The sequence below is a fragment of the Haliaeetus leucocephalus genome, unplaced genomic scaffold (assembly GCF_000737465.1).
Source record: "Haliaeetus leucocephalus isolate CR32 unplaced genomic scaffold, Haliaeetus_leucocephalus-4.0 Scaffold712, whole genome shotgun sequence".
Lineage (NCBI taxonomy): Eukaryota > Metazoa > Chordata > Aves > Accipitriformes > Accipitridae > Haliaeetus > Haliaeetus leucocephalus.
In genome coordinates this window covers 4,363,142-4,378,315 of record NW_010973148.1, presented here as the reverse complement: position 1 = coordinate 4,378,315, position 15,174 = coordinate 4,363,142, and the positions used below count along the sequence as shown (strand labels likewise).

General features: G+C 41.9%; 1 protein-coding gene across 1 annotated transcript in view; it reads left to right on the top strand.

Moving 5' to 3' along the window:
* The window catches only part of JADE3 (jade family PHD finger 3), a 77,637-nt gene that overhangs the window by 36,949 nt on the left and 25,514 nt on the right, over positions 1 to 15,174 (top strand). The window contains exons 3-4 of the mRNA XM_010580459.1: positions 9,502 to 9,561; positions 10,668 to 10,750. Coding sequence (XP_010578761.1) covers positions 9,513 to 9,561; positions 10,668 to 10,750 — 132 coding nt within the window. The 5' untranslated portion in view covers positions 9,502 to 9,512. The remainder of the gene's footprint in view (positions 1 to 9,501; positions 9,562 to 10,667; positions 10,751 to 15,174) is intronic.

Here is a 15,174-nt window from a genome sequence, read left to right as displayed (position 1 = left end):
CCCCCCCCGCCCCGCCCCACTGCGGTGCAATTTCATTGCTGTACAACAGCAGGACAATACTTAGTGACTTAGTGCATCATAGGGATTTTTCTTCTGTTTGCCTCTGCATGTGCATCAGCAGGAAGGGCAGCAAGTAGCAGGATCGCGGGATATACGCTTGGGAGACCTGGATGCAGCTGCCTGCTTTGCCGGAGGCTCCCTGCGTGATGTATGGCTGCTCTGCACCACAGCTCTGAAATGTCAGGGCTTTCAGTGCTTGCTTAACATGAGCTTATCATGAGGGTAGATACAGTAAAGGCTGCAAAACACTTAGAGCCAAGGTAACGTGAATCATACCAGTTCTTAAAATAGAAAGCCCGGCTAAACGCTCTCTGAGGTTTTTCTGCTCAGTCATATTGGTGAAGCGTGTGCGTGCTGCTCCTGTTTCTCGCTGGCGCTTGGCACGCCCGTGACTGCAGTCTCCTTGCAGATACAGTGCACGTGGCCGTCTTCGGGTGTCGAATCCCCTGGGGGAGCTCCTGGGCAGCCAGCTCCTTGTTTACCCAGCTTAGCACTGGGTGCGATGACCTGAGACTCGTCCGTTTTTGGTAGGAGTACGTCCGCATCAGTCTTTCATCCAAGCGGACGTTGTTCTTAGGTTCGTCTTTGTTGAGTAAGTACACATGGGCTTGTGGGGTTTTCTTTTTTCTTTTGCCCCTTGGTTATTAGATGCCTCAGTGTTAATGTCAGGTACGAGTTGTCTTCTGAGGGAGCCCTGTAAAACAGACAACACGCTATCAGTAACTGCGTCTTACCTGCCGAGGGCTCTTCAGAGCGGATGAACTCCCCGAGCACACTTAGCCGGGGTGGGTGCTTTTCTGTGACGCTTGGGGCACGTGCGTAGTTAGAGGGCTGTATGCGAGCTAGCCCCTGCCTCCTGGGGGTTTCCTTCAGGGATCAGTTAGCTGCTGCGGAGTTTCCAACAGCCTGACGGGAGGTGGTTTGAGGAAGCGAGAGCCGTGATGGCTTCCCTCTGGCAACATGGCGCTCCTCCCTGCCCTGTGGGCCTGCCTGCCCTGCCAGCCACCTCGACCTCCAGCATTGACCTGCAGTGTGGCGGCCAAGATGGTGGTGCTCCCCGGGCTGCCTGTGTGTTTAAACACCGCTGTGACTTTCCTGCCGGGAACTCGTTCCTCGTTTCGTCGTGCTGGGGGCTTTGTCGCTCCCCCGGGGAGGGCGGCCCGGCTGGCCTGGGCAGAAAGGGAGCGCCGGCGGGGCGTCGTGCCCCCTCAGCCGTGCGCAGGCAGCAATACCGAGCAAGAGCACCGTACCCTGCTGAGGGCGGCAGTTCCCTCTCCTGAGGGCCGTGCCTCTGTTTTAGCGTTGCCCTGACTGGGAGCGATGCCGGGAGGTGGGCAAGGAGTGTTCACCGCGCCGCAGCTGGACAGGCGCGCCTCGGGCGCGCGAGCGTGGCGATGCCAGGCAGTGCCGGGTTGGTTGCGCTGTTCGGGGGAGGAGGAGCTTTTTTTTCTTCTTTTTTGTTTTATTTTAAAAGCAGGCTTTCGCTCACACTCAATATGGTATTTTGAAGGAAATAATTTTTTGTGTGTGTCTGAATCTCTGCTGCTGTTTTAGGAAAACACTAGTTCTGTTAGTAAACAGCTGGTGTAAAAGTGTTGTGTTCAGGAGCGGAAAGTAATTACGAGGACTAAAACAGGCAGGGGCAGACCCACATACGCACTGGTGTATCTGCTTGAATCAATGACAGTCTGGTGGTGTTTATTTTTTTAAATTGATTCTGCCTAGATCGGTATCGTCTTCAGGATGCCAGTGCTAACGCTGCAGTGTTTAATGGGCAGAGATATTTCCTGTCAGGCCGGCCCACCTGTCTGCTCTCTGTACAGGCCAGCATGTGCAGCTTGCTTCAAAGACGAAAATAAGGCTGCTCGGTCACTGCCGGGTGTCGAGGAAGCACAGGGAAAAGAGTTCAGTTTAATTTCTTTCCAGCCACTCGGAGAGTTTCTGTTGAGGTAATGGTGGCACTGCGTGTGTTACTGGTGACTTGCTCCTCTGAGAAGGATTTCTGATTTTTAACTAGCTGCTTGGCGTGAGGTGATTTGCTGAAGGCCTCTGGTGGAAATCTTCCCGCTCTGCCCTCGTGGTGGGTCGGCGCACCAATATAGCACTGGAAATTAAAAGCTGCATTTCTGTTTTCAGGGTAGGAAAGGCGGTTGTACTTGGGGTGCGCTGTATTTTATTGTGTTATCAAAGCATGTTGTAAATGTGAAGTAGCATCACTTACCCTCTTTTTATGCTCACAGTGCAAAATGATGGGCATTAAGTGCTTTGCACTAGACCGAGTGATGAATCATCACTGTAGAAGGGCACATGAAATGATGTCAGGGTTCCCTTTTGGCCCATAATCCACAAATGAATGCGGTGGGCGGGGGATTATGTTTTGGGTATCTTCATCCTAGTTTTATGGTCTATCAGCTGATTTCAGTCCAGAATTTAACTATTTCAGGGGATAAGTCGTGCTGGAAGATGATATTTTGGACTTTCTGTTCCGCCGCCTCCCCCCCCCTTTTCAAACCTATGGTATCTTTGTGGCAGCTGCCGAATTTGCCTTATATAGGTGAGGTAACATATACATCTAGTTGCTATTTTGCACTTCATACAGGCCCATGTTATTAGCTAGATTTCGGTAACATGCGGTTCCTTGCCTACTAGAATTATTTATTTACCTAATGACAAAGGAATTGCCTGTTGCTGGTAGTGCCGCTTCTAAAACTTGGCGCATTCCTCCTTTGCTGAATTACAGATTATTATGTCAACCAAGACTTTAGTATGAAATAGTAACAAGGAAAGTTTTATTTTGTGGTAGGCCCAGTACAGCCTTCAGAGAATAATTCAAGATTTTATTTTGGGGGGAAGGGGAGGGTAGGATAGATGTGGTCACTCTGTTATGGGGTTCTTAAGCAGTATAGGGGTATATTATTAATTTTTTAAATTTTTCTGGTTAGAATGAAATAAAGAAGCAATGTTACTTTTTTTGCTGAACTTCCTTTTCTGTGAATTGTTTAACCTTTCAAACCTTTTCAGTGCAGCAAATATTGCTAACCCAAGTTTCATGTGGGTGTTTTTTCCAGTTTTATATAGCCTTTTTGTAAGATTGGATAGGATATTAAAAATAATAATAAAAAACCCAAACACAAGTGATCTCTCTTCCTCTAGTTATTTGAAAGGTTGTATTAACTCTACTCATATTTCGTAATTTCCCTGGCAGTTGACTGTGAAATTTGACCTATTTAAATGGTTTTACTGTACTACATTTCCTGGAGACCTTTCAAGATAATTTGCTTCCTAATCTAAATTTAACAGTTACATAAACCACATTTTGGAGACTTGGAAATTTCTACCTACTGCCTCTGCTTTTTTTTTTTTTTTTAGACAAGCCATGTTGTAAAAACGTAAGTACAGAATTTTAATCTAAGATTTGCATGTAGCTTGTCATTTGGTTTTCATACATAGCTGCTGTTTTTCTTTTTAATAAGATAAAGAAAGTAGGTTATTTTTTGTCCCACTTGAAAGTTTCCTTAGTGCTGTGGCCAATTCCATTTTTGTCAGTCTATTTTAAAATGTGAAGAAATAAAATTTCACAGGTCTAGGATATGTTTGTGTTACAGTTCCTTGAATTTCTGGGTTGCCTTTTCCTTCTGTATAGGTCTTAACAGGTACTGAGGAGCGTGTGGATATGTTTAACCTTTCTCTGCAACAAACTGAAGCCAGGAAGGAAGGACTGCTACTCCTTGGAGATACTGTTTTGTTCAGAAATCTTGGCTGGATTTAAGGATTCATTTTGTACGCTTGTCACTGGTGCCTTGCCTAATATGCTGTGCGAATTCAGACTCTGAGATACCTTATCCTTCTTTCTGCTAACTCTGTTAGTGATGAACTACGCTTGAGGAATGTGTCAGAACAAGAGGATAAACTTAATAGTTTATTTGGTAAATTTATTTGTTTACTCTGACACAAACTGAAAAGGGAAAAATGTTTATTGCTGTTGTATCTGCAGGTATTTGAAATGGGTTTTTGCTTTGAATAAGGCTCTGAAATTTTGTTAACCGTCTGCTGTTTACATATGCTGCTTGACTGATTTTTTTGAGTAATGCACGGTAACTAGCTTTTCAGAAATGGGAAGTGCCGTAAGTCAGTGCCACATTGATTTTTTTTTTTCCCCTCGGGGAGAGGAGAGAATGGTGGTAGAGGCAAGTGGCTGTTTCTTGTTCTCTTCAGCAGTGCAGATATTTGTGAATAACCAAAAAGGAGCAAACATAATTTAGAAATCATTAATTACAAAACATCCCCTGTAGATTTTTGGAAATACCAGTGTTACCCTTTCAGTCAGATTCTTGCATGTGCTGGCTGATATGTGGATTACTCATAGCTTGGAATCCATGTTTAATTTCAGCCAGGTGAGTGCAGGGTGGCATTTTCCTGTCTTTCATTGAAAGCGCAGTGATGTGCTGGATCCAGCATTGGTTTTGGCTCCAGGGCAAAATTCCCAATATGGGCAGCAGCGATCGGGAAGCTGGGGAAATGCTGTCGGCCTGACGTTGCTGCCAGTGGCTGAGGAGAGTGCATTTCCTGGGGTTATTTTTGGTTGAACACCTGAAGGGTTCAGGGCATCTTGATCTGCGTTCGGGTGTTTAGATGATGGCAGGGAATGAGGCGGATTTCTTTTTTTTTTTTTTTTTTTTAAGTTGTGTTTTTTGTCTTAAGCTGTTGTGAGCAGATCAGGGATATGCACGCAGCCATGGCCTGACAAGTCAGAATTGCGACAGGTGTGCAATATGCTTCAAGTTTAGGAACTGCTCTGGTAATTGATACTAAAAATGATGCCAGAAAATGCTCCATTGCAATAATTGCCTGGAGAGTTGAGTATGTTTTTGCTTCTGACATGGTGATTTCTTAATGTCACTCCTGTATTTTAATTTTCATTTAAAAGATCCCTGACGGTGAGCGTCTTTGGAATTTAGATATGTTGTCATACAAGTGATTGATCAGCTATTAGTCCTTCTGTGGATTTGGCGGAGGGGGAGGCAAAACCTGCTTTAGATCAAGGGATGTTATGTTCTTATTTTTAATGACCATTTTTAAGGTAATCTGTGCTTGACCATAAGGCTTGAGCAGATTTTGAATCCACAGCCAAAGCACCCCTACTTACCTTTTAAGGGAGTGAGAATCGTTACTCAGTGACTGGGAAATGAGGGTTTTCTTGGGGCTTTTTGGGGGGGTGGAGCCACTTTTCTTCTTTCACTCTGCGACAACACTTCACTGTTGAGTTGCTTTACACTTCTTGTTTTTCTTAGCTTGTACATTGGGACTGCTAGAAAGTTTAAACTTTTCTAAACTGTAAAACTAAGTTATCAAAATTCAAACAAAGTTCAACGTGCACATTTGCAAAACGCCTGGATGAAGATAAAGGGAGTGGAAGGAGGCTGATGGTTTTAGCTGCTCGCTGTATGGCGTTTCCATCATGCTCCTAATGATGGCTCATCTTTTTTTACCTCTTTTTTTCTTTCTAAGTAGCATCTATTTGAGACTGTTTCCTAAATTTCTTTTTGAACAAGTCTGTGGAAAAAAGTATTTCTTATGTATTATAAAAATTTACTGAATTTTTCATTTTGTGTGTAAAAATAATACTATTTACTTGATTCTCTTTTGGTCTTGCCACATGCCATTCATTATACTGATACTCTGAGGTAGGAGAAGGGCACTGGCAATCTCATGAATTTATTTCTCACCTTTTCAGTAAGTCTTGATGCACACTTTGAAAAAAATTAATTGTGCTCCTTTATTCTAGGCTTCATTGTCACCATAGTTTTCAGAGGCGAAGTTAGAAAAGGGGCAAAACTAGGTTATATAAGAGATTGTACCCATTTCTGTGGCAATTTTGGTTCTGCTTGTTTCGTTTGTGTTTTTGATGTGCACGGATTTCCCATTCTTTCTACATTTAGCCCTTTTAGGGATATATGTGTGTGTGTTTATTTTATTTTAACTTCTTCACAGTGCTTTGCAAGTGATAAAACATAAATGTGATGGAAGAAGCAGGAATTGAGGCACAGGGCTGCTTGCAGCCTTGCTCTGGATTGTATCACCTGGCTAGCAGTATTGTCTGAAGCTGAGGGACAAACTGGAGGGTGCCAGACTGCTTTGGGGGGGAATAGACTGAAGCTGGGAAAGGTTGACATTGGTTTCCATGTTGTGGGGTCTGGCTTTGCATCTCCTGTCTTTCTGAACTGAGCAGCTGCCGATTCCTCCACATTCTGCAAAGGCAGGTGAAGGAGTGAGATGGGAGTTTTACCAGGAAATGAGTGTTACTTTGGGATCCCTCTGTAATGGCTAGGGAGTGGAAACATCATTAGTGAGCCTTTCTGATGAGCCCTCCTGCTTTGGGGTGGAAGTGAGCTGGAAGTTTTGTGGCAGTCCTAGTGTATGCAAGGGTACAGCAAAGGAGTCCCCTATTAAAAACAAAAGTGAAGCCCCCTGCAGATGTAGTCCTGTTGAATGATGCTGAGGCTGTTACTTCTGCATCATGTAGGGACATACAGTGAACTTGTAGCATGCTGGTCACTTCAATAATGTGTCTTAGCGCAGCACACCTGTGATTTGTTGTAGCTTTATGGGCTCTTATTCACTGTTGTGGTTAATATTGCTGCAAAAAAATCAGGCAGGAATCCAGTGTTGTTACTGTTAAGGGCTTTTACCCTGAGTGACTGCTTTTTCTGTTTGTCTGCTATGATGGAGGTGTAAATCTCTTGCCTGAGCTGCTACAAATTCACTTCTCAAATACAACTATTTAATTTTTTTTTTATTTTTTTTTTTTATTTTTTAGTTTCAGTTTGTTGGTTTTTTTTCTCCTATGCAGGGAGGGGTGTGCTTTCAGTGTTGAAGTTCTTGTTACGCTTGCTGTTTCTGTGTAAGCTGTCTTTGAAGTAGCCATCTCCTCTCTGCTTTCCCAGTTGCCCAAGCAGAAGTCTAGGCTTCCTGGGTGTTCCCTCCTGCAGTTGTCTGTCTCAACCTAGTGTTTGACCCTACATTAATTGAATGTTCATGTTGTGCACTGCAGATAGCTGTCTTTAGTATGGAGTGAAAAGGTTTTTATTGCTGCATGTTTATATAGACTATAAGAGATGAGAATTGCCTGCCATAAGCTTTCAGCACCTTTTAACAACTGCTCAAAAATTCATCTGAACATAAAAAAAGCAAGCAGCAGGCACTTGCATTTCTTGCTAAGAAATAGAAGCGAGGAATACTGCTCGGCACACCTAGATGCGTTCTTTCATCGTCTCCCAAGTTCTTGTAACATGCTTGATGGTCTGTAAGCCAGGACTGTTTGGAATTGAAGACTGCCAGGCAGAGAAGGTGTTGCCACGGGCAGAACCTGCTGCTTTTTAGGGAGGGTTGTATGCTCCGGGGTGCTGAGTTTGGCTGCTGGAGTACAAGCTCTCAAAATACGTAGTACTGTTTTATTTGCTCTTCATTAAAGTCAATGCCTTTAAACTTCATGAGTTGGCAAGGTGAAAGTAGTCTTCTAGTCCTCCCCCCACTATCCAGCAGTTAACTTCAAGCCTGGTGCCCCCAAAACATGCACAAAGACAAGCCCTTTGGCCCAAGTGCTTTCTATCTGTAAAACAGCTTTTGCCTAAGAGATTCATAGAAGTTTCTTCATCTAAGTGGTGCCTGCACAAGCCACCTTATATTGCTAGCTGGAAGTGAAGTCCTGCAGTGTTTTGGGTATTTTGCTTTTGGTTTTGCTTTTCTGTTGGACATTGGTCTTTGTATACTGTGTGGCTGCCTTGCGTCCCCAAGTTTGCTTGAGCTGTGAGAAGGTGAATTAATGTGAAATTAATTGTTATGTAATGGGAGTTTATAGCTTGCTTAAGTGATACAAATGACACCTTTTGATGTCCCATCCTGTTGACCACTGTGTCCATCTGTCCTCCCCCCAGCTTAAACATCTGACTCAGAAGTTCTGTGTCTACCTGCTTGAAACCTGCAGGCATCACTTCCTTTTTCAACTTGCAGGAGTGTGGTCAATGTCTTTTTATAACAGATAAATCAAAAGGATTGTTTTAAACTTTTGAGTGATCATTGCATTTAGATTCAGTAAACTCGCTCTCTTAAATATAAAGGCTGCTGAAAATTTCCACTAAAACACTTGTGCTGCAAACAATTCAATTGCAATCTCTTCAAAGCCTTTGGGCAGGCTTCTCTTATCTGGAAATCTTGTTTATCCCATGGTCTTTGGATAAGCTCAAGACCTGTTGTACAGTAACTAATGTGGAGGGTTTATCAAATGGTCTATTCAGCTGCATTGCTTTTTTTAGCGGCATGTGGTTTTGTTTAAGAAATGAAGCTGCTTGCATTTCAGGTGTGGCCAGGCTGGCACTTCCAATACTGCAGGCATTTCAGGTTCAGCTGTCTGTAACCTACTTGTGCCTATCTTCTGCTTAAAAAAAAAAAAAAAAAAGTTGTCATCTATTTTTGCAGAATCATTTTTTACTTTTCTCTAATGATTTGCTCATTCAACCCATTAGAAAGATAGAGGTGATTTTCATTTATTAATTGTAAACGGTTATTGGGGTTATTGGTTCTTAGTTAACAAAAGTAATATTGAATATTATAGAATGGCAGTATTTATAAAAATGTATGTGGATTTCTGTGGGCACTTGTTTACAGATACAGCCGATCACTTTTTTGATCTTTCTTTTATTGAGTAGCAGTGCAGAATTTTCTTCTTCCCATTTTCTGTATGTGTTACATGTTAAAAAAATCAATTTCAAAAAGCTCAATACTTTTTTTTTTTTAATGGAACTGGTGCAGTGCCACGGAAGTATTTCTCAGTGATACCCTTGATCACATCTCAAACTTCTGAAAACCACATTTCTTGTGTACTACGTGGTGATCAGATGATTTAAATTAAATGGCATCAGTCACCATTTTCTGTGATTGTCCCTATTTAAAATCTGCCTCTTGTTTTGCATGGATGCCTCTGGGGGTTTTTTTGCCTTTTTTAAAGTGAGTTATACTTCTCAATCCTTGCCTTGCTGTGCATCCACCTTATTTCCTGGCCTCCACCCGTCTCTCAGCTAGCGACTGCCACCATGGCAACTCTTCCTCTGGCTGAACAGATGGGACATTGAGTCTCCTCCGAGAGCAGAGCACCGCTCACGCCCTGCCGGGAATCAGCTGGCGGGTTGCTCTCCTTTCTGCAAAATTTAAAGCAAGCTCTGCCCAGCAGAGGGATGCTGGTTTTGAGGGTGCTCAGTTTCACAAATAGTACTGTGGTCTAACAGTTGCTTGCAGAAATAAAACGTAGTGGCTGAACTGGGATTATTTCTGTGCCTGAAAGCTCTTCAAAGGAGCTTTGCCTTTAGTGCAAAGAGCTTGGCATCAGCCAGCAGCCAGTGATTTTCTGGTAGAATGGTTGCCATCAACTTTTTTTTTTCTCTTTAGGATGCGTCAGGATGAAACGCCACAGGCATCTAAGCACCAGTGACAGTTCAGACAATGAGAGTAAGTAATACCTACTAGTTTTTCTTTGGTCTATCACCCCCTTGTGGTTTCCTTCTGTGGTTTGAGGGCAAACTGTTTCACCTCTTATAATTAAAAAAAATGTTTCTTGCTTGATTTCTTCTTGCGTTCTGTGGTCTTTGGTGTTCTGAATCCTGTTACAGGAGGAAAGTGAGGTGAAGGATCCTGTAAACCTGGGGGGAGTTTTGAGTCTACTTAGAATTTGAAGAGCAACTTGTATGTCTTTCCCTTTCAGAGCTGGGAAAAAGAAATCTGTAATTCAAGGGAAATTTTACTGTCCAGGTTCCTAATTTGCTGCCTTTTTTTTTTTTAAGTCCTGTTGTCTCTTGTTGTGCAGAGCCTCGACTTTTACAATTGCTGGAGGTGGCAAGCTTTTTGAGCGTTGGATATGTTAAGAGTTATATATAAGATAGAGCTATAACAAGTGTATTGATTGTTATGTTATCTTATACTGGTTCTTGATCTGTTCCACCTTGGTCTGTTGTACAATTTAGTAAAGTTATATTTTAAATGTTACTTGGCACAGATCTGCCTGAGCTTGCATCTTCCCATGATATGGAAGGGGTTTGTTTGTTTCTTATAAACCTGTGCCTAATAACTCTATACATAGTGATACATTGTGATTTTCATTTCAAGTCATCAGTGTATCCTATACTGAAGTAACATTTTGCCCGGAAATGTCTAGACATCACACTATAATTTTTTGCATCTCTCACCAGCATGCTTTAGTATCACTGCTTTTTTGGGTATTTTAGCACTTGCAAACTCTGTCCTTGGTTTTACTCCTCCTTCCACTTTGTTAGAAAGGAAATGAAGCAAAGTGGTCTGCCTGCTTGTTTCTGTTTACTCATGCTTGTATTGGGCAGAGTGGAATGTACCCATAAACTCAATGTGCTGTGGTTTTACAAAGAGTGGAACAGGAGGAGCTGTAATCAAGCCTACAGACTGCCTAAGAGTTTTTTGCCCACATCGTGTAAAAAAATCATGATGATTCAAGAGATTGGAGTGCCTTGTGTTATGCTGAAAAATTAAATGAATTGAAACGAGCCATAATGGTCCTCTTTTCTTTTTTTTTTTTTTTTTAACAGGTCCTTCCACTTCCTTTTCTTCTTGTTCTAAATACAGGAGCAAGTCAAAAACACCAGCAAATGAACAAAAGAAACCTGCTGAGGTAAGAACCAAGGTTAAAGATTGGTTGCTGGTAGTTTTTTGTCGTGTAGTTTTTCATGTTTCTAAGCCTTGAAATTGTGAGCTTTGAACTAGTGCCAGTGAGTCCTTTTGTCACCTGTCAAATTCTCCGTGAAACTGTGTTTTCCCCACTGCGTGACTATTATAGGAGCTCTGGTGTTTGATGTCCCAAAATGACTTATGGCATTTGCAGACAGTAACATGTAGTTCTTTCTTCCCCTGAAATTTTGTCTCATTTTGAAACTGAAAAAGCTGGGATGGTCTTACGATCTGAGAGCATGCCACAGAAAGAAGAGGTTCATGTGTATGTATGGGAAGGATATATTCTTTCTGCTTTAGGATAAAACAGTGGGACGCTTAAGTGGACAGGATATGTATGAATAGTGCTTACTCATCTTCTACTGCTTTCTCACTCTTGGCTTTTACCTTCAACAAAGCTTTTTTACTCTGCTATCCCCACCTGTTTAGGACCTCAAAACCTATCACCCCTGTCACTGGGTCTGTATTGACCAATTGAATAAATTGGCATTTATGTACAATCCAGTGCTCAAATCCATCCTATCAGCCATTCCATTGGTAGGTGATTTTGGGGAGGATTTGTTGGCTGCCTTCTCCAGATTTGATGCTTGCTTTCTTAAGGGCTGAAGTCAGATAACTGCGAATGGGAGAAATGTTTCTTGTAGCTAATTCCCCTTACTTGCTATCACATTCCCTCCAAATAAGTCTTTCAACATGCTGGTATGACTGTTGATGCCAGAGTTTACTGAAAAAAAGACTGATAAAACCCACTTTGCTTCTCTAGAATTTAAAGCTGAGAGTTATGTCCCAGAAGAAATTTTGTATAATATATCAGCAGCTTTTTACCTGCTTAGATACTACTGTGATAGGTTGTGTAAACTACATAGATTGTGCTCATACAGCAAAAGCTATTCAGCAAACATACTTCATGTTTCTTTTCTAAATGCTGCTAACTAGATAAGTTTGGTTTGGTAAGAACAAGGTAAAATGTTACAGAACATGTCCTTTCTTTGGAAGCTTAATTTTTTTATCACAAGTTAATTGGAGAAAACTCACTGCTTCATTTCTAAAAGAAAATCTTGCATGAGTGTTTCAATAAAAGCAAAATGGGCCAGAACTAGCTACATAATGTTTAATTTACAGCCACCAACGTTAAGAAAAGCCTACTATGCTTTTTACCTTTAAAATGTTGGTCTGAGGATTACGGTTCTGTAAGATTTTAATCTTAAAACAGCTTATGGCTACTGAGGTCTTGTAATTGTTGCTGATGTTTGCCTAGGCAGTAGCTTTGTTACTAGCCAAGCTGGGCAAATGGGAACTGAAACACATAAACTGCCAGACTTGTTGCTGTTTCAAATACACTTTAGTGCTTGTCCCTTACCAGTCCTTTCTTTCTGCCAAGCCATCCAGCTTTCTTCTTGTATCTCTTCCTCTTAGGGGATTGTCCTATTACAGTTTTCTTTGCCTTTGCTCCATGCTGTCTTTATGTGCATATGTACATTATAAACAATAATGAAGATGTTGTCCATGTATTACAGCATACAAGTGTTCTGTTTACATAACTTCTAGGAATTAAAATGAGCAGTATTTTCAGTTCCTTCTCTTGAGATCTTCACTGCTTCTGTCTGTTCCAAGGGAAAATCTTGAGCCCTTTAGTGCTTAAAAATACAAAACTTTGAAGAACAAAATCTGGAATATACTCTTGGAATTAAAAATTGTATGTCATAACATCATCCTTCCAGTAATACTGGCATCTTTTTGTCATCTTTCATTTAAGATCCCCCTCCTAGAAAAAAAGAAGAAAAAAAAAAAAATCTCAAACCTTAGAATATGTCCTCTTCTGGAGGAGTGTCCCAAGTACAATATTTAAAAGAACCCTCAAAAAAAAAAAAAATTCCTCTAAGAAAAGGAATGGAAGGGAAGGTGACAGTAGTAATCTCTACTGCTTGCACATAAGACTCTTGGCTATCCTTCCAGTTTTTCCTTTCCTTCTGCTAGAAGCAAGCGCTCCTTCCAAACCCTTGAAAAGCATATGCTGGAGAGTGTATTACATGAAATGTTGTTGTCAGCAGAGCATTGAAATGGATTATTTATGCACCAAGTGGTGACAAGGTTGTAAAGCAAAGACTGGAAAGAGACCCCACCACACACCCTTCCAAAAATCATGTTGTAATTCCACAAGTTTTTGTAGTAATAGTTGTCTAATATCTCTTAGATGGAAATTTAAAATTTCAGGCTGACAGCATCCCTTTAGCAAGGGCTCTCTTTAACAAGTTGGCATTGCTCTCCTTTCATTCACCTCTGCTTGCCAGGCAGCAGGCTGTTTCTTGAGTTACTGATGCAGAAAATCTAAAAGGTCAAATCTATAAATAGCTGTTTGGGAATATTTTTGCTCGTGGTCTTCATACATTAATTTTTCTTCCATGCCGGGAAGCCTGGCTTTCTCAATTAAATTGCATGTAAATACATAGGCTTTTTTCCACTTCCTCAACCATCTCTAGCACAACCCAAGTACCTGGATTCTCTCTCCAAATAAAAGCTTGGTTTTGGTATTGTGACCAACAAGCAAGTTAGTATCTGTCAGTTGCTTCATGAGACTTGTCTGTATGTGCCATAGTCCTCTGTGGTCACCTATAAAAAATGACCAGTGGCTGCAGTTGAGGACTGCTCTGCCTTGAATTGCCTCCCAGCCGCTTCAAAATCGAGGCGGGTGCGGGGATGGCCTCAGCGGAGCAAGGTTGTCTGGTGTTAACTGCAAGGCAAAGGGATGCAGTGTTAGAGTGCAAATGTCAAAGCCCGTTCCCAGAGTCTGACTTATCCCAGGGGTTTACATCAACGCAGAAGGGGATGTTACTGGGTCAGACCTGGGGTCCGCTTACTCCATTCTCCTCCTTGGAGAAGAAGGTGAGAACAAGGCAAGCCTGTAACGATGCTTCTTCAGACCATGGTGTTTCTCTAGGTAATTTCAAAAGCAAGATCATGACTCTTTCTTGGTGCTCCCCTTCTGGATTACAGTCTATCACAAACTACTAAAATGGTGACTTAAAAATTCTGCTGTCTGGTTAACTTCAGCATTTACTTTGAATAAGTGAATTGTGTTGATATTACAGGCATACTAGTAGTATAAATCCTAACAGTTTTTCAGACCTTTATGATGATGTTGGCCACATGCCATTTGTGGTGTTGCCCCTCACAGATTTAAATGTAGACGGGAGGGGCTCGTGGGCCTAAGCAGTAGGCTGTGTGGGAGTCGCAGGGCAGGAGGCATTTGGATGTCTGGCTCAGCGTGAAGTCTGTACTTTGCAGTTTCCTGTCTCTGTGGAAGCTGCAGCAGAAAATGATGGCAGAGTAGTTGGAATCATTTTTGCAGGGAAAACTATTAGCTGGACCGTCCTGAATGACTGACCGTTTCTTTTCCCTTAGGCTAGCAGGGTCACAAAAGAGCCTAAGAGATCTTTATGATGCTCAAGCTCATATGTATTTGTTTCAGTCCTCTCTCCCTCTTGAAACTGTAAAGGAGTTAAGTCAGCATTGTGCTTTTTTTTAACCCTTCCCATACAAGATGGTGGTATTTTACCTCTCTTTGCAAATAGGGTTTCAAATCTCATAGCAATAGTAGTTTTTAATCCCTCATTGCTGATAGCAACAGCTGTGTTGTAGAAGACAAGCTACATTTCACATAAGTAAATGGTCTGTTTTCATTACTTAGGTATGTGAAACTTTTTTAGTGGTATTTAACTGCCACGTAAATCATAGGTCTCGATCCTGCGGAGCACCCTGTAAGACTAGACTCTTGGCAGAAAATGGATTATTTTTGCAGTTTGAAAGTGGTTGGTTTTGTTTTGTGAATGAATAGGCAGCATGATTAAATCGTATTGCTTTGCATGTGCTATTCGTAATAGAATAGGAGACTGTTACCTTTATGTGCATGCTTACCTCAGAAAAATTCTGAATTAACTTGGACATCTGTACAGGCTTCTCAAGACCTCTGGCAAACGTGCCTTATGCGTTTCAATGAGCTGCTTTCTAGTCTGCTTGGGTTAACTGATTAAAAAAAAATTACAATACTTTTATGTAAGTCAGAGGTGCAACCTCATTGGTTATTTTTATAATCTTTATTTGCTTAGAGATGCTGTCTCAGACTATTTGAACTCTTTAGCAAGAGGTGACCCAAGTGCATAAGGGCATGGAAAAACTTGCTTGTGAAAAGGCTGAGCTATTTTACCTTCAGAAGTGAATGAGCAGGTGTTACAGTAAGGTATGAATGGTCTGGAAACAGCACACCTAGAGCTTCAGTCCTGCCTGTGCTTGCGATGGAAGAAATGGGGAGGAAGGGCGGGGGGGGGGGGGGGCAGCCGGGAATGGGGCCAAAAGGTGGGAAACCTTGAG